Source organism: Dermatophagoides farinae, chromosome 7 (assembly GCF_024713945.1).
Source record: "Dermatophagoides farinae isolate YC_2012a chromosome 7, ASM2471394v1, whole genome shotgun sequence".
Classification (NCBI taxonomy): Eukaryota; Metazoa; Arthropoda; class Arachnida; order Sarcoptiformes; family Pyroglyphidae; genus Dermatophagoides; species Dermatophagoides farinae.
In genome coordinates, this window is record NC_134683.1 from 4,423,580 (window position 1) to 4,448,635 (window position 25,056).

The 25,056-nt window shown below is 30.7% G+C and overlaps 5 protein-coding genes across 7 annotated transcripts; 2 read left to right on the plus strand and 3 right to left on the minus strand.

Moving 5' to 3' along the window:
- Positions 1-3,384: 3,384 nt before the first annotated feature.
- LOC124496752 (uncharacterized) lies at positions 3,385-10,202 on the plus strand. 2 transcript variants are annotated; one of them, XM_075733014.1, is made up of 8 exons: positions 3,385-3,630; positions 3,734-4,381; positions 4,441-4,899; positions 5,242-5,367; positions 5,445-8,815; positions 8,877-9,120; positions 9,188-9,292; positions 9,821-10,202. In XM_075733014.1, exon 5 carries the CDS (start codon positions 5,483-5,485, stop codon positions 7,709-7,711), a length of 2,229 nt encoding a protein of 742 aa, XP_075589129.1. In that variant the 5' UTR covers positions 3,385-3,630; positions 3,734-4,381; positions 4,441-4,899; positions 5,242-5,367; positions 5,445-5,482; the 3' UTR covers positions 7,712-8,815; positions 8,877-9,120; positions 9,188-9,292; positions 9,821-10,202. The 2 variants fall into 2 exon arrangements, with proteins under 2 accessions (XP_075589129.1, XP_075589130.1); XM_075733015.1 differs by having other exon boundaries at positions 5,246-5,367.
- Positions 10,203-10,608: 406 nt separating this feature from the next.
- LOC124496568 (transient receptor potential cation channel subfamily M member-like 2) lies at positions 10,609-17,520 on the minus strand. Of its 2 annotated transcripts, none has more exons than XM_075733037.1 (4): positions 17,233-17,520; positions 13,463-16,117; positions 13,326-13,400; positions 10,609-13,251 (listed from the first exon to the last, which is right to left on the minus strand). In XM_075733037.1, the coding sequence occupies exons 2-4, from the start codon at positions 16,104-16,106 to the stop codon at positions 10,679-10,681; spliced, it is 5,292 nt and encodes a 1,763-aa protein (XP_075589152.1). In that variant the 5' UTR covers positions 16,107-16,117; positions 17,233-17,520; the 3' UTR covers positions 10,609-10,678. The 2 variants fall into 2 exon arrangements, with proteins under 2 accessions (XP_075589152.1, XP_046916059.2); XM_047060103.2 differs by having other exon boundaries at positions 13,463-16,202; positions 16,263-17,520.
- A 152-nt stretch (positions 17,521-17,672) lies between these two features.
- On the minus strand, positions 17,673-18,710 carry LOC124497259 (uncharacterized). Its single transcript, XM_047060895.2, has one exon. It carries the CDS (start codon positions 18,580-18,582, stop codon positions 18,091-18,093), a length of 492 nt encoding a protein of 163 aa, XP_046916851.2. The 5' UTR covers positions 18,583-18,710; the 3' UTR covers positions 17,673-18,090.
- A 66-nt stretch (positions 18,711-18,776) lies between these two features.
- On the minus strand, positions 18,777-22,542 carry LOC124497260 (uncharacterized). The gene is made up of 6 exons (XM_047060897.2): positions 21,970-22,542; positions 21,589-21,895; positions 21,088-21,525; positions 20,635-21,026; positions 20,103-20,562; positions 18,777-20,039 (listed from the first exon to the last, which is right to left on the minus strand). Exons 1-6 carry the CDS (start codon positions 21,993-21,995, stop codon positions 18,981-18,983), a joined length of 2,682 nt encoding a protein of 893 aa, XP_046916853.2. The 5' UTR covers positions 21,996-22,542; the 3' UTR covers positions 18,777-18,980.
- Positions 22,543-23,444: 902 nt separating this feature from the next.
- Positions 23,445-24,333, plus strand: LOC142597711 (uncharacterized). The gene is made up of 2 exons (XM_075733019.1): positions 23,445-23,511; positions 23,628-24,333. The coding sequence occupies exons 1-2, from the start codon at positions 23,503-23,505 to the stop codon at positions 23,928-23,930; spliced, it is 312 nt and encodes a 103-aa protein (XP_075589134.1). The 5' UTR covers positions 23,445-23,502; the 3' UTR covers positions 23,931-24,333.
- The last annotated feature ends 723 nt before the right edge of the window (positions 24,334-25,056 follow it).

The window sequence follows — 25,056 nt, forward strand, 5'->3', positions numbered from 1 at the left end:
TTTGTTTACTTTGAAAAAAATTTCCATCCATTTTTTTTTCGTTTTCGCCAAACAATCACCAATCATTTGTCACACACACACACAAACAGACATTTTGAATCGAAATAGCATCGAATTTTTGCTTGATTTTTTTTTCTCACAAAAAAACTATTCCATCATCATCATCATCATCACCATCATCTAAAATCGGTAATTTCAACAACAACAAAAAAATCGGTGTTGATTCGATTCAAGTATTTTTTGTATATTGTGTTTCATTCATGTTTTTTTTCATTTCTTCACTACTAATTCACTACACTACTACTACTACACGCACACACGTTTCTCCCCGTTTTTTGTTTGATTCACAATCAATTTAATGGGCCTGTTAATAGGTCATCGTTTTTTTTGTTGTTGTTTGTATACTGTCTAAACACATGTGTGTCTATCAAACAAACCGATAAGCCGTAAAATAAGATGAAAAATATTCGAGCTTTTTTGGATGGATGGATGGATTGATGATGATGATCATCATCTGCAAATTTTTCGTTGAAATACAGAAAACATTAACGATTCACACCATTCATGATTGTTGTTAACAACACAGCTTTTTTTCAACAACAACAAAAAAAAAAATATCATTATATGATCATGATCAACATGTTTGATTGAACAATATTCGAATTTTTTTTGTTGTTCTGTGTTGATTAGACAACGAAGATGATAGAAAAATTCTTAAATGAAAATCCTCATCATCATCATCATCAATTGATTGATTCATTCAAAATATAAAATAGCCGGTAATGATCCACACACACACACACAATGTTGTTATTGATGATGATGAAGATAAAAAAAGTATGAATCAAAAGAAGAAAAAAAAAACCATTTTGATTCAATAATCAATCTTATCGTCGATCAATCTTTGAATTTTTTTTCCTTATGTTATTCATTCATCTTTTTCTGTTGTTGTTGATCATCATTCTCATTAGGTTTTTTTTTGCGGAGATATTTTTTTTTGTCCATAATCTACAGGTGATCATTATGGTGTGGTTTGTTGTACCAAATTGATTGATTTTATTTTTCTACATATGATAGGGGGATTTTACCCAAATGCATTGATCGGTCATTGATATATGATGATGATGATGTCAGTTATTAAAAAAAAAATTTCCATTGTAACTTTATTACAATGTTTAAGAGCCACAGAAATAGAAAGTTAAAGCCAGATTTTTTGTTTGTTTGTTTTGTGAATATTCGATATGGTTCAGATTCAGATTCAGATTTTTTCATATAATGGTCTTATCATCATCATCATCATCATCATCATCGAATGATTCGAATCGAATTATTTTTCCTCCATCACTATCGATATATCGATCTCTTCATCATCATCATCATCATTAATAAATAGTAAAAATAGACATATATCCAATAGATCAGATCATTGAACCATCATCATCATCATCATCAATATTCATTTCGATTTATTCATAGATTTTTTTTCTGTGCAAAAAAAAATCATTAATGATTTTTTTTCGAGATTTAGATATGGACATCATCATCATCGTGTCCATCAATAATTCCAATGATAATAATAATAATAACATTCATTTATGTTACTAAAATTGGAAGAATTCCAATTTGAATTGATTGAAATTAATTTTTGTTTTTTTTATTTCTCGCTCGCTTAATTTGGATATATTATTATTATTAGATTGATTTCAAATTTGATTTGATTTAATTTACTTAACATTGACATAATACTAATGTAATGATTAATTTCTGATTTCATGGTGTGTTCATAAATGTCGTGTTCCTACTCGTTCTGTAATATATACAGAATTTTCATTTGATTGATATTGATATTGATGTGAAATGATTAAATTGTGAAGAGAAAAATTGTGTCACCTTGATGATGATGATGATGATGATGATATGCAGCCTTGATTTTGAATGATTTGAATGTAAATGAAATCAATTACTACAAACTTGAATTTATTTATTCATAAGGAATTTGTTTCGTTTCGTATTTTTGTTTTCTTGTTTTTCATACAAACTTGGAATGCATAATGATGATGATTCAAACACGCCCTGTTTTGACCATCATCATCATCATCCTGTCCGAAAAAAGGCCATCAATCGATACTATCGATAGTAACGATAAGATTTTTGTTTTTTTTTATTATTATTATGTTAAATAATAATTAACATTCAACGTTAATCAACATTCTCCATGTCTTCAACATGGATTCATTCATTATCATGATAATGATGATGATCATCATCAAGATGTTAATGATGATCAGACTCATTAAAAAAATGATGATGATGATCGCCCTGTGCATCATCATCATGTGTGTGTATGTGTTTCAATTTCACAGATCGAAGGTCCATCTGTTTCATCCATTTTTTTGTTTCTCGTCAACAACAGCAACAACAACAACAACAACAACAAACGATAATTGAGATGAAACTGAATCCTGGTTAGTGATGTAAATTCAATGGAAAATAAAAATACCAGCAGCTTTTTTTTCCATTCCAGCAAAATTAGTATTCAGATTTAGCCTATTTTTTCCAGAGAAGCAAAAAAAAAAAAATGATAAATTTGACGCGCCGATAAAAAAAAATTATGCCTCTTTACCTCGTGATTATCTTCATACTAGTGTGTTGAATCTGATTATTATTATAATCTAATAAAGTCTAAATTCACCAACCAGAAAGAGAGAGAGAGAGAAAGAAATGGTAGCCATCATCGATTTGGTCAAGGTTTGTTGATGCTAAATAAGGGAAAAAATTTCTTTAAAAATCATCTATTGTCTTGTCTATATTTGTTTTTTTTTGTTGACCGGTAAATGCAAAGAAAAACGTCAATCAAATTTGTTTTTTTCTTCGTTCTTCTTTTCCGTCGATTGATGTATGTGATCCAAATAAATGATGCTGGTTGAATCAAAATAGTCGCCCGAGTAAAAAGAACCGATTTTTTTTTGGTTAGTTTCCAGCCACCAATGGTAGGTAAATTATATGGTTGGTTTAGTTTAACAGTGAAACAGGTATTTTAGATATAAAAATTATATATATGGCGTGTTTATTTAAAATGACACATTCAGCAAGAAGAAAATCCTATTTATCAATCAATCAAACAATGTTGAATATTCAACACAATAACACACAAAAAAAAACCCGCACGCACATCAAATCGAATCTTTTTTTTCTGATTCATCTCATAACATTGTTTTGATTGTTTGGGTTACACACACACATACGTCGTATATGAAAAATTCTGGAAAATTTCTTCATCATTTTTTTTCTCAAAAAAAAAAATTATCTTGTCAAATTGTTTATTGAATAATCGTTTTCGATTAAATAATGGACATTTTTTTCTGTTTTGTTTTCAGCATTCCTTGCGTGAGTCTATTATGTAAATTTGTCATTTATAAATGGCGATATAAATGGAATGATGATGATGATCGATATCTTGTTGCATATATATGTGTGACAAAAATATCAATGTCCTTAACGAACACAACAAATCATGTCGTTGTTTCGAAATGAGAAAACAAAAACGACCTGAACTGTGATGGCCGACAAATAATAAACAAATACAAATACAAAAATTTTCCCGTTAAATTGTCGAAGAGAAATGACGAGGTAAATTTTTTTTTTTAATTTCAAATCAGAAAAACTGATTGAACTTGAATGTTTTCGTTTTCGTTTTCATTTTTTTTTTTTTGCTTTTGAAATGTGAAACTAGATCCTGATTATTACTGATGATGATGATAATTATTATTGTTTGACTTTGAAATCGAAATGAGTTTTTTTCCTTCTTTCTTCATCATCATCATCATCGTCTTATTCGTCATTTAATCATTTTTTGTTTTGTTCAAAAGGCCACAACAAATTTTTTTGTTTGTTTTTTTTGGACATTTAAGGGCCAAATAGAGAACGACAAATAAGCATTGAGATGACAACAACAACAACAACAAACAACGATGATGACAAGACAAACGAGCAATGTCAATTAGGTCGAATGATTATTGATTTTTTTGTTTTACGGTCGTTTTGACGATTTTTTTTAAATTTCATTATTACAATACATGGAATTCGATACAATCGATATTTATAATAATAAAACATAATCATCTCTATCCATATAGACAGCGATTAATTCTCATTCATTGAACCATTGAACATAATCAATCAATCAATCAATCAAAAGAAATTGAATAAATTCAAAAGACACCATTATTATTTGTATCCGACTGGAAAGAAAATGAAAATTATTATCATCGGATATTAATAGAGCTGGAAAACAAACTGGATGCCACGCCGGTTCTCGAAACATAACATTCGAAATAATGGTAGAAAGCAAGCTAGCAAGCAATGAATAAACAAATATCAGGTTAGAAAATGAAATTTTCGTTTTGATTTGTATGTTTTTTTTTCTTTACTTTTTTTCAGATCCAATCATCATCATCATCATCATCATCTGTATATCAACCACATTCACTATAGTGAAATTCAATTGAAAAAAAAATTCCTGTATAACTCTTGTCCAAACCAAAACCAACATTAATCTCTTCTTCTATGTGTATGTCTAAAATGTTGAATTTTGATTGAAGCACCCCGTTAAGATTTTTTTTTCCCGTTGTTGTGAAAGTGGTCATCATCATCATCATCATCATCATCGTTAAAAAGTAAACAACAACAACCACGAGAGATGATCGTCTTTAATAGAAAAAAAATATACCCGAAATAGAGTAGTAGAAGTAGAAATGAAATATAAATCAAATCAAATCAAAATATTATCAGGCCACACACACCATTCATCCATTCATCTATATATCCATTTATTATCCAAACAAACGAACGAAAAAAAAATCAACAAACGGAAACAACAAATTGATATATGAAGAAGATGTAAGTAGCTATTTTGATTGTTTGAATTAAAAAAAAAATGTCTGTCTATTCTATAGAATTGAATAGAATTTTTTTTGGTTTAAATTTTTTTTTCACATCGAAGAAAAACACCCATTTTTAGGATTTGTTGTTGTTGTTGATATTAGTCTAACTGAACATTTAGCTTAGTTTATTTTTCTTCCTTTCTCTCTCTCTCTCACTCTTTTTTTGTTGATAATTTACTTGTTGCTGTTTGTTCAGTTAGCTTGTTGATCGTCGTAATAATTCTCTTTTAGTAATAATCATCGTATTTTTTTTCATTTCGTTTCGTTTTGTTGATGTTGTTGTTGTTGTTGTTGGTAGGTAGACACTACTTTAACAAGCTTTTTTTCGAAACGAAAAAAAAACTCTTAATAATCATCATCATCATCATCATTGGAAATCAGCATTCACCATCATTCATTCGACAGGCAGAGTGATTCGAAAATGGTAAGGATTTTGTTTGTTTGTTTGAATTTTTTTTCTGGACTAATCATGATTTTTTTTTTCATTTGATATATATATAGTTTAAAGCATATCATCTCAAGTCTAATAATTAATAATAATGGCATCGGATCCGAAATTATCATCACAACGACAATCGCAACCACAACTACAACAACAACAAGATTATTTCGAATGTCAAGTTAATAAAGTATCATTATATTCATTACCAACAAACGTAAAAATTGATTCCATTGATTTTGAACAATGTATACTTGAATGTATAACACATAAATTGGATGATAAAAAACCGGATAATGGCCTAAGTAAACGTTTAATAAATGAATTGATTATACAATCAGATTTATTATTATATCTACCTGATAGTGGTAAAGATAATAATCAAAATCATAATGAACAATTAATCTATACAGTCGGTATACATCGTAATCGATTACAATGGTCAGTAATGTCACCACCATCTTTATCATCAACACAATTAATTGATGATGATGATGATCAACAAATATCAACGAATCGTCATCAACAACAACAATGTCATTGTTATATGCAATCAACATTTGATCAGATAAAATTGTGTTATGTAAACTATGAAATGCCAACAATGATTATTTGGTTATTATTGTCATTACCTAAACGTGTGGTGAAAAATGAATTTTCCGTTACTAATTATTGTGATATTCATCATCATTCTACGTCCACACAATCTTTGTCTTCCTCATCATCATCATCGTCTTCCGAATCATCGACATTATTTGCGCTAGTCTGGAAATGTTTCAATGAACAGGATGTTGTACAATTACGTGAAGTTTATAAATATTTACAATCATTGAGACGTTTGAATCAAACACCATCATCATCATCATCATCATTGATTAGTGATGGTCATTTAGATTTATCATTCATTGATCATTATCATAATCAACAACAACACGATGTTCATTCATACATTTATCCACCATCATCACAATTCACTGTTGGTGGTGGTGGTTGTGGCAACGGTTGTTCTTCATCAACTTCAATCATCACGTTGAATCGATTAAATCATCCAAGGTGCATTATCAACAACAATATCATTCGTAATGATGAGATTGTTGAAACAGCAACAACAAGAGAGTCATCATCGCCGTCGTCATCTTCCTATTTGAACATTACCACCACCAATACAACAATGAATAATAACAAAATATTTTCACCAATCGACATTAATGAATCAAATAATAATAATGGCGGTAATACGTTAATGATGATTTCGACAAAGACCTTTTCCGGTCATCATCATCGATCATCATCATCATCATCATCATCGTCGTCTTCGACATTAATTGCTTTGGATGAACAACAACGTATAAGACAACGACAACCGGCTAAAATTATTCATGAATCTAAAGATGATGATAATAATAGGAAATCGACAAATATTGGCAATCAACCACAATATTTAGTAGAAACAAAAATGATGGATAATAAATCTATTAAAAAATCAAATGTAAATAATAATACACAGTCAACAACAATGTACAATGGATATCATCGAATGAATGGTTCAACAATAAATACACAAAGTGAATCAGAATTTGATACAACACAAATTAATTTATATCTAAGACAGAAAAGATTTCCAAAAAGAATATTACATACACGATCACATTCTGTGGATTCATCACGTCATCATAGGCAATCATCGTCGATGAATATTTTGAAAACATTTGACCAGGAAAATATTTCACCCATATCGAATACGACCTATACGATACCGATAAAATCGTCAACACAACCAAAAACAATATCAATATTAAAATCGTCGAATAATAATAAACGTAATAATCAGATGGAAAAATTACAATCAACAACAACGATGGATATTCATCTTAATTCTGAAGGTTCATCAATATCTGGAGAAGAATCATCATCCGGTGAATTTAATGATTGTAATAGTGATGAATTAAATTGTAAATTGAAATATCAAAATCGAATTGATTACCATGGTGACAATATTTCCACCCATGTTAATTGTAATAGAAAAAAGCCTACAACAATAATGAAATCGGTATTGAAGAAATCAAGTAGTGAAGATTCGAATACAACAACGACGACAACAAATTCCTCATCATCAAGCCATTTTACTGCACCATTATCATCGTTGTTTGGTATTACGGATCGATTTAGATTTGGAATAAATCAACAACAATTAAAAAATTCCAAACAACAGCAAACGAATTCGGCAATCGTTTTGAATTATAACAACAACAACAACAACAACAGTAGCAACAATAAAAAGAATGTTACATTCAGCGCCTATGCAACAATTCAAATGGTCGATACATGAATTTCAATTTGAATTTGAATGGATTTCTTTCTTTTTCCTTTCAATCAATCTATGTATCTATTTCTGATGTTAATTAGGTTTTTAGCCAATTTTTTTCCATGTGTATAATTAATTCATAAATCGATTTTTGCTTTGAAAAAATTTACATTTTTTTTTTGTTTTCATCTCAAATTATTATTATCATCATTATGATTATGATTAACCCTCGCCTATATATACCAATATTTGTATAAATAGAAATCGAATGTGTTCGGATATATAGAACCATTAAAAATACATGATGATGATGTTCTTTCTCTTATTTGTTGTTTGTTTACTGTAAACATGTGTTCATAATTAATCATTTGATTTTTCATTTCTTGTTCGATTTTACATCATTTCAAAATCTTGAATTACAATCACCGAAATGCTATCATGTTTGCTACACATACACATATGACCCTATACCCGTAATGTTATATTGGCCGATCGCGTTTCGATTTTTTTTTTGGATGGATGGATGGATCAAGATTTTTATTATCGTCGTTTTTTAATTAAACTTTGCAACTTTCTTTCGTTCGTTTGTACATGTGTGTGTAATAATCGACTGTTAAATAGAATCTATTTATAGATAGGAAAAAAAATGAAAATGTTATATATGTGTGTGCGTGTATTTGGTCAATCGAAAACAAAATAACTGCTTGGTACTAGAGGTGAAACAACAACAACAACATGAACCTGTTGAAATTTTTTTTTTGGATACCTGACGGGTCAATTGGTCGAAATGAAATCGCAAAATTTATCTACAACCAAGATACGAAACGATTTTGGTGAGAAACGAAGAAATATTTATATATTCCAGAGACAGAGAGCGTGTTTTTTTTTCATTTTCATCATTCATTCATTCATTCATTCCCATCTTCTTTAAACAATTTAATTTTCGTATTCGATTTCAAATTCGATAATGATTTTCTTCCCTGGACTATCTATGATGAACATCTCATATATGGTTGCCTCTCCAAAGGTTTATGTTTTTTTTTCTAAGGTGTGAATGATTGGGTCAACTATACGCTGTTCTGTTATATGATGATGGTATTAACGATTTTTACATAAGACAAAAAACAGGTTAACTTTTAAGACATGACTATCATTTTACCGGCTTATTTTTTTTCTTTTTCTTACCTAGTGACCCAGCTTGACTCTGGTCATACACTATCATCATCATCATCAGGCATCAAGATCATCGTCATAATAATAATCATCATTATCATGATCATCATTTACTAACTAAATTTATGATTCGCTTGATGGTCAACATTGGATTGGATTTTTTTTTTATTTAATTCGAAAGATATTCTTATCTTTATTAATTTAAATATCAACGATGACCGAATATATTTAAATGGATAAAATGAAGCAAGCGAAAACAGGTTAGATGATCTATCATTCGATCGATCCAGTTAACCATTTTTTTCTGTTTTTTTTTTCGTTCATAAGTTTTTGATGAATCAATTGATGTAATAATTATCATCCGTAGTTAATATTCAGCAAGAAAAAAAACAACTGTCCAGACTAATTATTAATTAAATAAGATAATAACAGGTATGTCTTATTTTCATGTATTTGTATATATATCGATTATTTTTTTCAAATACGGAAGCATCGATAAATAATATCGATTGTTATGATTATCGTCGTCATCATCATCATCGTTAGAATGTTTGCCCAATGGGCAAATTTTCATTACACCACCACCACCACCATCGAATTCAAAAGATACCAAAAATAAACCATTTCCGTTACAATAATAATAGTGATAGATTCAAAAAACCGGAAATCCTGTAGCTAAGTGTTATTTGTTGCTGGATGTAGATTATCATTAAAACAACATCACCAATGATAATTAGCATTGCATACCATTGCAAATCATGATGAGATAATAATCATGTGATATGGATCTTATGTACATACAACATTCAATTCATTGATTAGATTTTCGATGTTATTGTATAATTTGTAATAATGTTCGATGGATATCCGAACATTATCCGATCATCATCATCATCATCATCATCAATAATAATGTTTTTATTTTATTTTATTTTGTTTTGTTTTGTTTTGTTTTGTTAGATTCAAACACGATTTCGTGATCAACAATTTCGAATATCAAATCAAATGAATACCTTTTCGAAGAATTTTTTATTGTAAACTTTCTCTTTCGAAATAACAATAACAATGCCTATATGTGATATGATGTACGTCCTGATGTTAATGGTGAATTGTTTGGATGAGATTTTTATGCAACTTCACGCTATCGATTGGCACATTCTTTTCTGGTAGATTATTGAAACAATCCATTTTTTATTATTCTATACTAGCCCTTGCCTGGCACTTCAAATCAATCAGCATTATTCTTATGTGATATATGAAGAAATTTCTGATTATGATGCTATTTTTTTTATTATAATTTGTGATTGTCTTAAAACTCAAATAAAATTTTTTAAAATAAAAATTGAACTCAATGTGCCTATACTTTGCCCATTAATTCAAATTTTTACACAATTTAATATTTTTCTGAACCATGTGCTGCCATCTATTGATAACAAAAACAACCACGTTTCCGAGGTACCGAAAGTGGCGACGCCTAGCGGATTTTTACTGAACTAAAATTTTGCGAAAAAATGACAAAAATTGCCAAAAAATGCAAAAATTTTAGTTCAGTGAAAATCCGCTAGGCGTCGCCACTTTCGGTACCTCGGAAACGTGGTTGTTTTTGTTATCAATAGATGGCAGCACATGGTTCAGAAAAAAAATTGGCGCGCAAATACTTGTAAACATTTGACTAAACAGCGAACATGAATTGATGTCCCAGATACAATACAATCAAAACATGAATTATCATTTAGACATTATCAGAATAAAGGTAATAGATAGATTTATTTATTATTTATTTTTTGGTTTTGAAATTATTATTTATATAACAATAAATCATATCCAATTAGTGTTAATCATTCGAATAGCATTATCAATGAATTGTACCTGTTCCATTGGCATCTGTACAAGCATATCTTCATTATAACTAATCCATGATAATTGTGAACGCGTTGATGATGGACAATTTGAATGACGATAATCACCATCATTCATATCATCATTTTGATCATCATCTCGTGTAATCATTGTATCGGTTAATTTCCAATCAATTTTATCATTAAAATGAAAATGATAAATTTTCACTTCTTTCCATCCATTATCCGTATTATCTGGACTGTCCATATAATATGCTTGTGCTGGTATCACCGATTTTATCTGTGGATCGATTGAGCGAAAATATTCCAACAAATCATTATCATTATTCCATTTATTGTAGATGGAATTTTTGTCAAACTTTCGAAATAATTGTCGTAAATCACTGAACATAATATCATCACCAATAAATCTCATCGGTGCGAATAATGAGCTATATTTTCGTTCCAAAGCAAATTCATGTATAGCATGAATTTGGCCACCACCACCATTAATAATTCGAGTTCTTGATACTAATAACATCACATAATGATTTGGTCCCCAACGTGGTAGATTTCCTTTGCCACGTAATCCGGTACGGCCCCAAACATTTAATGGTATACCATCTTCATCAAGTTTATAAATGATAAGATTATTTATTGGCTGTTCATTAGTAGCCATGATTTTCGGTGATAAATTACAATCAAGTAGGTCCCATGCACCTAAATCTTCTTTGATCCACGAACGACGATCGATAGTTAATCCGGCCGGATTAACCGAAACGGCATTCCAATTGAATACAGGTAAATGAGATGAGATATTGGAAGAGGTGAAAGAACGTTTAACAATTGTTTTTAAACGTTCTTTCACAGCCAAAAGATCTTCATCTACCCATTTTTTCAATGATGTTGGAAAATTTTCACGTTTCCTCGAGTAAATAACTGGATCATAATTAATCCAGATAATATCCCAGGATACGAATTTATCCGCTACAGGAAATCGTTGAATTCTTGTACCAGCATATGGTGATAATCTAGCCAGATAATGTAAGCCAATCGCTTGTATTTGTGATTGATTTGTCAAATCCATCATTGTGGTTGATCGTTGAATTGTTGTTGTGGCTGTTGCAATCGTACGTTTATGCAGTTGTTGTTGTTTTGGTCGCAATAATGTTTGACAAGAATCACCAATGATGCCAACACCACCAACATTGGCGGATGATGTATCGATATGTTTAATTGTTTCCAAACAGATTTGTGTCTGATACATCATTCTTTCAAATTCATTCATTTTAGTTTTAATTGTACGCAGAATAGTTTTTTCATGTTCCAATTCTTCACAAATTAATTGAATCGTATCAGTTTGTTTACTGATAACATCTTTTTCATCTTCTTTACGTTGTTGTTCATCATAAATTGCTTTAGCCAAATGACGCCAATAATTATAATCTTCTTTTGATAAACGTTTTTTGTAATTATCGCCACTACCACTACTACCATCATTACCATTATCATCTTGAACAAGAAATACTCCTTCTCTTGAAGAATCGATTGTATCACCGATACGATTGTTCTTCTTTTTCAATCGATTTCGACAACAATTACAAGGGAATGTTAGGATATTGTACCAAAATTTGAGAAGAACATAGCCATATTTAAATAAACTTAATGGTGCATGTAAAGCAGGACGATTAGCAAAATCAATGACTAAAATATAACGTTGATATTTCCAAATATTATCCGTCTCGGTTTGTAATTTAGTTGCAGTAGATGCAAATAGTGCATACAGCAGTGTCATTAGGATCAGTTTTAGACAAATTAAAAATTGAAATGTAAATGCATATGACCAAAAACCGGATACTGGACATGATTGTGACATTGGTATCGGTTTCACTGGACATAATTCTTCACGATTTATCGGTTCATTCAATGATTCAGTACCAAGTATGACGGTTTGAAGAAAAATTGATGTCAAATTAGCCATCGATTTAAATGTATTATCTGCATCGTTTGTTTTTGGTGTCGTCGTTGTTGTTGATAGATGTTTCGGTGGTTTAATCGTACAATTACGTGTCAATTCATCAACAGGTGTTGTAAATAATGAAACAATAGATCGATGGATGGCTTTATGAAACATTTCACGACTAAGTTCGGTATTTGGATATAACAATGCTTGAATTATTATACCCGAACTAATCAATAGGATCAGTGCCATTCGCATAAAATGAATAAAATCAACAGATACCATCAATTTGAAACGATACAATAATGGACCCAGCGTTGGTGATATAGGCAGATAAATGTAGAATAAACGATAATAAAAATAAAGTAAACCGGCACTAAGTATAACTTTCATTGTGTATGGATCAATATTATAACGAGAAAATAGATGACCATGTATTGAATATGAATAAACGATCAGTACACGTCCCCATGTATACGTAAGCCAGAATATTATCAATAGAATGCTTTCCAAAATACGAAAAAACATTGGTACCGATGTATAACGACGATAAAGAACATAAACACGACGTATATGTTCAATTATGTTTAAAACTGGTGAAGAAATTAAACGAAAAAAAAATTCAAATTATTTTCATTTAAATTAATCATTACAAATAAATACTAACAGGTCCAAACACAAACGGTTAAATCTAATCGCCATTCACCACAGCCAGGCCATATTAATGCTAAACTTAAAAGAGCTAAAAAAATAAAATTTAAATAAATAAATTTATGATCAAGTAATAACGAAATATTCATATACCAAGATAGATAATATAGAAAACATGATAGGTCCAAAATTTCGTAATCGGTGAATTCCAAAGTAAATTAATCATCTTAAATAATGGTGGCTGTTTATCGATGAATAGATTGTTTCTTTCACGATCATATGATGATTTATTTTTACTACTACTGCCATGTTCTTGATCAGTACGATGATGGCCGTAATGTTTTTGTCGTTTACGATTCCAACGTGTTAATGCTGCACGTACTTTATCGTCCAATGATGAAATTGTTAATTGATTATCAAATAATTGTTCATTCAAGTTTATGTTGGATTTTTTCACATTTTCATCGGGATTTCTTCGTCGTCGTTCATCAATAGCTTTATGATCAGAATTCAATGGTATTAATTTCAATTCATCTACTGCTTTCGCTAGGAAATCATCATCATCATCATTACTATCGTTTGAATCATCAGCTTGATTGAATTCTTCTAAAAGTTTTGTTTTATATTCAGTCCATTTATGATTTGTATCAAGAAATCGAATCCAAATATACATTGGCAATATGAAAAAAGCCGAAACAATAATCTTGATGACTGGTGGTATTGTCAAGAAGCCCCAGCTTAATTCACGTACACGAATACGTCCATTGAATGTATTAGTGAGCCATTTCTGACAGCAAGGATGTGCAATAAATGCACGATGACTACCATTCGCTGCTATATCCACTGCGGTTTGTTGATCCCAATCGGAATTTTTTTGGTCCAATAAATCATAACCACGTTGTTCATCATTACGATAACATGCGTCCAATACATCGATAGCAAATTTAGCGAAAATTTTCGATTCATTTTGTAAATCATCTTTGATATTTTGTTCCGACACAAACCATGCCATACGATCGAGTATCATCGATAATATCAATCCGAGGTGGATAGGTTGATCCGAATGTTTCCAAAGAATTTCAGCCAATTTAAAACGACGATTAAAAACCGCCCACATAGCTAATGTTGCTAATGCTTTACGTTCAGAGGAACCGGCATCCACCTGATACATTCCCATTATGTTTAGACACATATCATGTGGACTAACAAAATTATGTAACGATGTCGTAGTAAAAATTAATTGATTAAATTCATTGGAAATAAATTTTTCCGGATCAATATTCGAATGACTAGGTGATGCTAAACGTCCTAATAATTCTTCAAAATTATCTGACCATACTGGTACACCAAGTATGGCTTCCATACAAACTGTACGAAAGAAATCCGATTCCAACAGACTATAACGAATTAAACGAATCAAACGAAATGGTGTTAAGTATTTATGTATTTTAAAACCATGCGTGAGAAAAAGATCAACAAAATCTTCACGATTTGATTTCAATACGGCTAATTCAAATATTGATTTTTCCAATTGAAGATTATATGATGGATTACGTGATAATACTTCATCCAATGCAACCAATGGACAATTCCAATCCAATGTTAGATAGAGATCTTTTCGTATTAAACTAGAATCTAATTTATCACGACGATGTTGTGATTTAAATAATGATAACAATATAAATTCTGATAGATTTGTTAAATCACAACTAGAATTGTGCATATTCAATATGGAAAGATAAACACGTCCACGTGGTGATCCAGATTCACGGACACATTCAATAATACGATCACGAAATGTATTTCTTGCCATAGCATTATTACGAAATTCAGGAAATTGTTTGACAATTTTCTGCACTAGTAATGGTTTCAATGTTTGTTCAACAAATTCAGCGTCCCATGCATGATACAAATCACGGCAACGATGTTGCATTTCAATATAGGCATAGGAAAGAAGATCAGCAAAACCGCCGGATCCACGAAGAACAATAATTGGATTACGGCGACGTATATTATCCAATACTAGTTTAGCACAATGATAATCACCTTGTATTACCAGACATACGACTGGTATCATTTTTTCATTCGTTTCTTTCATTGATCTTGAATCATTTTCCAACATTGGTGACATTGGTCTTGCACCACTTACATCATCTTCATAAACCACAGTACCTTCTGGGCTAATGAATGAATGTTGATCTTCATCAAATTTTTCATCATCACTATTATCATCATCATCATCATCTGATTCGGCATCAACCATATCTTGATCGTAACCAAAACAATTGGTTTTCTGTCCATATGATGGACGAACAATTATATCTAAATTGGTGGCTTGTTGTTGTTGCGATTTTTGAGGTAGTTTTTTCGATGATGAATGCATTTTTCTTCGTCGACGAATAATATTTGATTGTTGACGATCACCAGATGATGGTATATAATGTGAACGAAATTGTGGTGGAATATTTGAATCACGATAATGGTGGTCATGATCATCATTATCATTATCATTGTATAATTGTTCCGTTGAAGATATCGTTCGTTTAGTTAGATGATCAATAAGATTAATCATTAAATTATGATAACAATCATCAGAATTTGAACTTTGAAGTACGATGAAATTTGTATGCATTGGATTCAATTCATAACGACGTTGATTTGGTATTGGGCCCGGTTTACTGAGCTGAATATTTGGACCGAAAAATTCTTGTGTATAACTTAGATTAAAATCATTTGTAATGCCAATGATGGGGAAATGTTTTCGTGATTTTTCAAATGACGAACGATAGGTTTGCATTTCATTTTGTTCTTCAATCAATGCATCACCAATCAGTTTACCAACACCGATATCAAGACCATTGGTTACAAGCCACATACTTGTAGTTTTAGCTGCCTAAGAAAATAAATGGAAAAAAATTATGAATATTTCTCATTACCAACAACAGCAACTTACTTTCATAACACCGGTACGAAATGAAGCCATTTGTCTTGGATTATTCCATGTACGAAAATGATCTGGATCGGAAAGCAGGAATAATGCAATACGTGGCATTGATACGTGCCATTCATCGAATAAAATTTCTGTAATATTTTTCATTTCAACATCCGCTGTTAAATAGATATATGGACGTGAAATAGATCGTTTTGAATCACTAATCGACAGTGGATAATCAACATCGAATACAAGATTACCGCCACTAATGACACCTTCTTTAACATTACCATCTTGATCATGATAAAATTGTTTGCTCTGTTGTTGTTGCTGTTGTATGAAAGGTGATAATTGTTTTTGGATTTTTTTAATCGATTTGGTTCGACAACTTGGTTCTTCCAATAATGTGCCAGCATTGATCGCCATATTTTCCTCTTTACGTTTAGCCTTGGATAATTTATTAGCCACCTGTACTCTGGTTGCAAACTGTTTGAATGTTTGATCAATACGTGAACTAACACGTGAAATATTTGACATTGATACAGTTCGTGATAGATTTGTTGTTGATATATTCTGTGGAGCATCTTTTGATGTTGTTGCATTTGTTAATGGTGATGGTGTTTCATCTTCATCATCATTTTGATTTATTGGTGGTGATTTATTCGACGACGATGATGGATCCATTTTTTTCGTAATATTCATTCAATGTATTTCGGCAAAAAATAAATCGATTGATCAATCAATCAATCATAAGCGGTAATGGTTTTCATCAATAATTCATTCGATTGAATTAATTGACGATGATCAAATGATGATAAGGCAATGATAAAGCAAAAAAAAAATATTGATGATGATGAAATTCGATATTACTAAACAAAGGCCATTATGGTTATGAAGTGAGTATTTAGAAAATCACAGAATCTCGGTACATAAATCGAAATGTTTAGTTAAAGTGATGAAGATGATGAAGATGAAGAGAGACAATTGTTGCATGTGGTGAATGAATGATGTTTTTGGCGCCGCACGAATAATCACGATTCAATAAAAACATTGAGCGCATTCAATCATGCATGATAGATATTTCAATGAATCATATGGAAATCTATTAATCGTGTTGAATCCATTGTCTTGAAACACACAAACACAATGCACTGGATTTTTTTTTCTTCTATTTTTGGTCAATAAATGATGAACGGTCAACACAAAGGATTTTCTCTTTTTCGTTTCACGTTTGCTTCCAAGGATACTAGATGGCATAACAACAACAGCAATGTTTTGGAAAAAATTCGAATCTTTTTTTGTTGTTGCTGAGTCAATCGATTCTTTATTCGAATTTTTTCGTTTTTATAAAATCAAAAAAAAATGATGATGATGAAAACATGTCTTATTTAGAAAGAAAAATCATTTTAATGATGACATAATAAAATCGAATGGCGTTTCTGTTGTTGTATTTATTAATCGGTTCAATATTCTCGTTTTGAATAGAATATAAATTGATAAGTGATCATACAAAGAGAGATGATAAGCAAATTTTTTGCCATCTTAAGTGTGTGTGTGTGTAGATGTTACACCATGGAAACCGATATAAAACAAACGTTATATTAATCAATGACAATTATAAAACAATAATAATTAATTATATGATGAAAAAATTGAGCAACAGGTATGGTATGGTGTATAGGGAAAAAAAACATCGAAAACATTATGAAAACAACAAAAAAAAATCATCATCATTTTTTTCTTGATTTGATTTGATTATCGAAATCATAATGATGATAATTTGTTTGTTTGTTTGTTTTTTATATCAAATATCGATTTCGAAAATGAAAATGAGAATGAAAAAAAAATGTTAATCAAAAATTAAACTTCGATCTTGATTATTGCTATTGCGGATATAAAAATCATTCGATATATCGATTGTAACAGGATCATTCGTTGTTGTTGTTATCATTGGTTGGTTTTGTTGTTCGATATATTTCGATTCGTTCATCACCATTCTTCGAATTATATCATTATTTTTCAATAATTTTCCAACAACATTTGGATATTTATCAATAACATAACCGATAAGAAATTCACGATATTGTTCCCGGTGTTCTGGATCCATTTGTTCAATAGAAATATCGATCAATTTCTGTACAGCAATACCACGACATTTTGGATGAAATGGATTTTTCATTCGACAATAATCACCCCATGTATCATATGGATTTGGTAGGGCGATTTCACGACGATTTTTCACTGGTAATGCATCGACAATGACAATATAATCGTATGGAAACAATAATAATGGGATTAAAACCGTGATAATAACCATCTTGACGAACATTATCATCATCATTTTAATTGTTTAGATTCGCGAAAAAAAATGTCAAACTAAAAATGAGTGAATGTAGCTTGCAAATGAAAAAAAAACAAAAGCATTTTTTTATAATTTAAGCATCTTGATGATGTGAGCAAAGTTTAAAAAAATTGAAATTTTATTCATTTTTACACATTTATAAAAAAAACGTGTGTGTGTGAGGGAAGAGGTTATTCATCAGTTTTTTATTTGATTCAAAGTTCAAATTTTGAAAAAAAAGAAAAAGACACACAAACACATAAGTAAGAGACTTGGGTGTGTTATTTTTTTTGTTATGATAAGAATTTTTAAATTCTTTGGAACTGTTGTTTGTTTATTTGTTGTGAAAATATTTACACACAGGTGAAAGATTAAGATTTTTTTTTTGTTTTCAATATTCATCTAGGCTGATTTGGTAATCCAATTTTATTCGATGATGATGCATTTTGTTGTTGTTGTTGTTGAGGATTTTTAATGAAATTTACAACCGAATTTATTAATGTCTGTGTTGTTGGTTGACCATAAGATAATGGTTGTGTTGTTGTTGTTGGTGATGATGATGATAATTGTTGTTGTTGTTGTTGTGGTGGTGGTGATTTTGCTATCAATGATGATGCCGAAAATGATGATGATGGTGATATTTTGACAGATGATGCCGATGATTGTGTGGATGAAGTTGGTGTTTGGTTATTCAATAATAATGAAGGATTTTTATTCATCATTTGACTTGTGGATTGATTCGATGGTTGTTTACTATTCACAGTCATCGATGATGATGATTGCGATGGTGATGGTGATATTCGATTATTCGATGGTGATGATGGCGATGGAGAGGATGATGGTGAATTGTTTAGAAAATGGCTTATTAAATTGGCATTAGTAAACATGTCGGGTATTTGAAAAAAACTTGAAAGAATATCATTACGTGTGACTGTTGTATTCGATGTAGATTGTGATTGTGTTGTTGATGGTGATGGTGATTGTTTCGAATTTGATCTATTCGATGATGATGATGATCCGCTAGTATTAAGATTCGTTACGCCGAAAGCCGCTAATAATGAATTTGGATTCGGTACATTCATATTACGAGGCATCGATGTTGTCGGTGTCGTTGTTGATGAACGAAGTTGTTGTTGCTGCTGTTGTGAATGATTTGTAGATGATACGGAAAGTAAACTTGATGGTGATGGTATCTGTGGCGGTGGCATCGATGTTATTGTAGCCGATCGTATCGATGATGGAGATGATTTATTATTATTCGATGATGATGATAATGTTCCAGAACCAAGAAGCATTGATGATGCCGATGGTGATAAAGATGATGAGGTAGTGGTAGAATTTGTTGATGATGATGCTAAACAGGCTAATGATTGAAGCATTGCTAAACCACGATGATTTGACATTGAATATGGATCATGAATACCGGATTGTTGTTGTGGTTGTTTGATTTTTCCAATCTAGTGATTTTAAAAAATTGAAAATTTTTGAACTCAACAAAATACAATTCAAAATACACATACCGATAATGAATTGGATTTATTGCTGCTGTTGCTGCTTGACGATTTCATCTGATTATTGGAAATTGTTGCTGTTCGATTTGTCAAAATTGATGAATTATCATTTGGACTACCGCCACTATTATTATTGGTGACCATTAATTTACCAGCCAATCCTTCATTAAATGAAGATGATTGTTGTTGACTATTATTCGATGTACTAAGATTAATAGCTTGTTCAGTTGTTGACTGTTGTTTTTGTATTGACGATTGTTGTTGTTGTTGTATTGATGATGATTTTGATTTTGATGATGATGATAATTTTTGTGATTGTAACGATAATGGTAACATTGAATTTTCCAGACATAAACGTTCCGAATATCTACATAATGCCTCTCCAGAAATACCATCATCAATATATTTGGCTAAATATTCATAAATATTGGTTCGATTTTTCGCCGATGTTGCTGTTTTATGATAGACACTAAAATTGGAAAGAAGGAAAAAAATCAGAATTACTTTTAAATTAAAAACTAAAAACATTGTTGTCACTTACTCGATGAGAAAACGATTCCATTCATTCGTAATGATTCCTTTTTTATTCATTGGTTTTGATATTGGTATACTGGATACAATATCATATGGAGTTTTTAAACTCAACAATCTAGCTTTAAGTAGAGCTGAATTTTGTATCAATTGTGATGGTGATGAATATGGATTCGTTGTCGTAGATGATGACGATGATGATGATGATGACAATTTAGATTGTTGTTGTTGTTGTTGTTGTCCAGATATAGTGCCCAGTAAACTATCCGTTATCATTTGATGATATAGATTTTGTGCAACAAATGAATTTACAGCAGCAGCTTGTTGTTGTTGCTTGATAAGTGATGATGATGATGATGATGATTGGTCCAATACAGAAATTTTATTACTCGATTTTCGTTGCTAAAAGAGAAAAAAATGATTAGTTTTTTCAATTTTAAAAAATTTCAATCAACGTCACTACCTTTGTTGTTGTTGTTTGACCATCCGATTCGGTGGTTGATGCATTCTTTTTCATTGTTGTTGATATTGTAGCATTCAATTTGGATGATGATGGTTCTTTTTTGATTTTCTGATTATCAACTGATGATGATGATGGAACTTTTTTACCACTGGTGGATTTCTGTTGTTCAAATAGTAACGATGTTTCAACTAAATGACCAATAATATCATTATGATGATTTGCAGTTTGATTATTCAATTTTTTCGACATAACATTCGATGATGATGATGGTATTGTCGATTGTGATTCTTTCGATGATTTCGTATGTGATGACGATGATGTTGCATTCAAAGTTGATTGTGATGATAATTTTGCTTGTTTCGATTGTTTTCGACTACGATTCTGATTATGATTATTTTCCATTTCCATATCATCATCTTCAATTTTATTTGGTTTTCGCTATGTTTTTTGAATTTCAATAATTAGAAACAACATAACATAACATGATAGATTAATTCTTACCTTTAATTTTTGTAAAATATTTGCCTTTTCAAATTCATCATCAACATCATTATTATTATTATTATCATCATCATCATCGATTGGTTTAAATTCTAATTCACCACAATTAATATAGAAACCACCATGTAATGCAGTCATATTATGTGGAATAAGTTCATCATATGCTTCAGAATTATCAACAAATGAATCATTTTCATCGTAACCATCGCCTTTATCAATATAGCCATCATCATAACAGGAACCATATTTTTGTTCAAATGATGCGGCAATTCTTGCCACTTCCTTCATCAGAATCTTCATCATCAAACTAAATTGGAAATATGAGAATAAAAACGAAAATTAATACAAATTCAAACATTCGAACCAAGTTTTACAACATACTAATTTTGGTGGCCGTTTTGGATCATGATCCACCGATGATGATTGTTTATTTTTCATTTTCTTTTTATTCTGTTTTTGTTCATCATGATCAGTAATCAATTTTTTCAACGAAAAATGTGGATAAAATGTTTTCGAATCATCGTTTGATAAATTTAAATCAATCGATAATCGTAATGCTTTTTGTTTTATTTTTGATTTTTTCGATATCATCGTTGGCGTTGATGATGTTGCTATTGTTGATGATGGTGATGAAATACCAATTTTAGCCGCCATAGCCATAGTTGCTGGATGCATTTCGTGGCCACTGCTACTGTTTGCTTGTTTGATTGATTGTTATCGATTTTTTTTTCGCTCCTTTTCAATTATTATCTAACACTGGAATTTATTTGATTTTTATAAATAATGACGATGAATGATGATTGATCAATCACTGAATATTAATTGATTTACATCCATTTAATTATCAAATGGATTGAAAATGAACGATGAAATTGAATCACTTTAAATCAAACAAAAATATACACATCAAACACACGAATCAAAAAATTGTGCAGACAACAAACATATAAACAACAACAAAAAAAAAAATAAAAAATAAAAACAAGACACGAATGCCCATTGTTGTTGTTGATGGTGATGGTGGTGGTGGTGGTGGTCGTTTATAATAATCACACACACACACAGCCAATTCAATGGAAAAAAGAAAGCAAAAAAAATCCAATTTCGGGCAACTATTTTAACATGGATAGTCTTTCCGCTATGTTGACGGGTTTTTAAAAAAATTTCATTTCACGGAAAAAAAGAATCATTTTCGATAAATCAAATGAAAATCAATTGAATTTACCAAGGGAACAAAAAAATTGAAACCAATCAATTTGGAATACTATGGATTCACACACACACATACACACAAGGTTATCATTACAATGAGGAAAAAACAATTCCAGAACGAAAAAGAAAAAAAATCTTATTGATGCTCAAATCATCATCATCATCATCATCATCATAATCAGGTCATTGGCTATCGATTGTTTTAGGCCATTATCATCAATCAGTTATACAATGTTTGTTTGTTGTTGTATGATGATATAAACTGTCAAATCATAGCGGTGAAGATGTTACCATAAAATACGTTGATCGTAACCTTTACCACAAAAAAAACGTTGATGATGATGATGATGATTTCCCGTTTCGGTTTGTCGGTGAATCGCGATTGAACGTTGTATGTGTGCGTAACGAAATTATATCGATATTAATATCAAAATTTTCGTCGAGTCGTTCATCTTTCGAATCATCGTTATATAATCGATTATGTCATATTCTCTTCCGCATATTTATAACTGTGTTTTACATCATCATTTCCCTACACCGAAAACAACAAAAACAAAAAGAAAGAGAAAAGTAACTTTCTCTTGTAGACCAAAAAAAAAGTATAAAAGACAAGGATGAATTTCTCCGAGAAAATCAAATCAAATTATTCATTCATCAACAAATTAAATCAACAAATCAATTTAAATTTTTATTTAAAAAAAAATGTCCAAGGTTTGTCTAATAAACGTTGTGGTCGTTTTGTTTGACATTTTCAAACACCAGATGGTCACACATTTGACATTTAATTTCATTTTCGTTTTTTGTTTGATTTTAATTTTTTTTTATAGAAAATTTTCATCGTTTACTTTGTTGCCATCATGTTATTCGTGGCTCAATTTCAATTTCCTATGGTACAAGCTGGTCGTAGTAAAAAAAGCATGATGATCGGTGTTGCATTAGGTGCAGCTATTGCACGTTCACAACATCATGATCTGAAATTATTACATGTATTGATACCATTACGATTGGCTGCTGAAGCATGGCGTCAAATGGGTAAACATCATCATCATCATTTTGATCTTTTAGGTGGACATCATCATCATCATGATGATTATCATCATGGTCATGGTTATTATCGACGACGACGATAATCAAGTTTTCATCTATCAATTATTTAGCCATCATATTCATTCATGTCTTGACCGTCAATCAGAAATCGTCATCAACATTCGTTGTGTTCATTTTATCTCATTATCGATCATCATCATCATTCATATATAACGTAACCTCAACATTATTGTCCTCTGTGTTATAATCATTATATCCGGTGCGGAAAAAATATTTTTTTCTGTCTTGTCATCATCATTTTATTTATTCAAATTTTTTTTTGCCACTGACGAGATGTTTTGTTTTTTAAATAAACACCCCTGTAAGATATTAGATTCACACACATCCAGCCAAACACCCAGCCAGCCACCCACCCACCAATTCTTAGCTTTTGTTTCATCGATGTTGTCGTTGTTTTGTTTTAATTTTTAGCCAGCAGCATAAAACCAGACTATGTTGATTCTTTGATTTAAATAAAAAAAAAAACGAAAATTCATTAAATATTCCTGTCTAATTAATGATGATGATGATGGTGACTATGAAAAATCAACGGGGTTTGTATATTAAAATATTAAGAAAGAGAAAAAAAAATGAAAAAAAAAATTTCAAGCGGGTGGTCCATAGACCAAATTCTCGGGATTCATTTTGAAAAAAGTCAATGGAATCGTCGTGTTGTTGTTTTTTTTCACATCCATCAAACACGTGTGTGCGTGTGTGTGTGTGCAATGTCCACCACCACCATCACCACCATCATCGATAAATGGATGAAATACAGAAACAGCGTTATTATTTGGCCATTGAAATGCAAATTTCTTTTTCTTTCCACCAAAACCTCGTAATAAGGATTATGATGATGATGATGATGCCGTTATGTGACAGTGACGATTATCATTATATTTCGTGAAAAAAAAACATATTGTTATCGCTGCTTATATTTTCTGTTTCACTGAACTATCATTTTCGTCTAAATGATGATTATTACATAACAGCAAACAAAACAGAAAACAGAAAAAAAAACGAAAATCGAACCTTAGGGACTACACAACAACAACAACAACAAATGAACTGAGATGCATGTATCTATCATTTTGCACAATAAAACATCAATTACCGAATGATGGTGATCCGAAATTGGAATATAGTGAGAGATGAATGAATGGATGGTTGGAT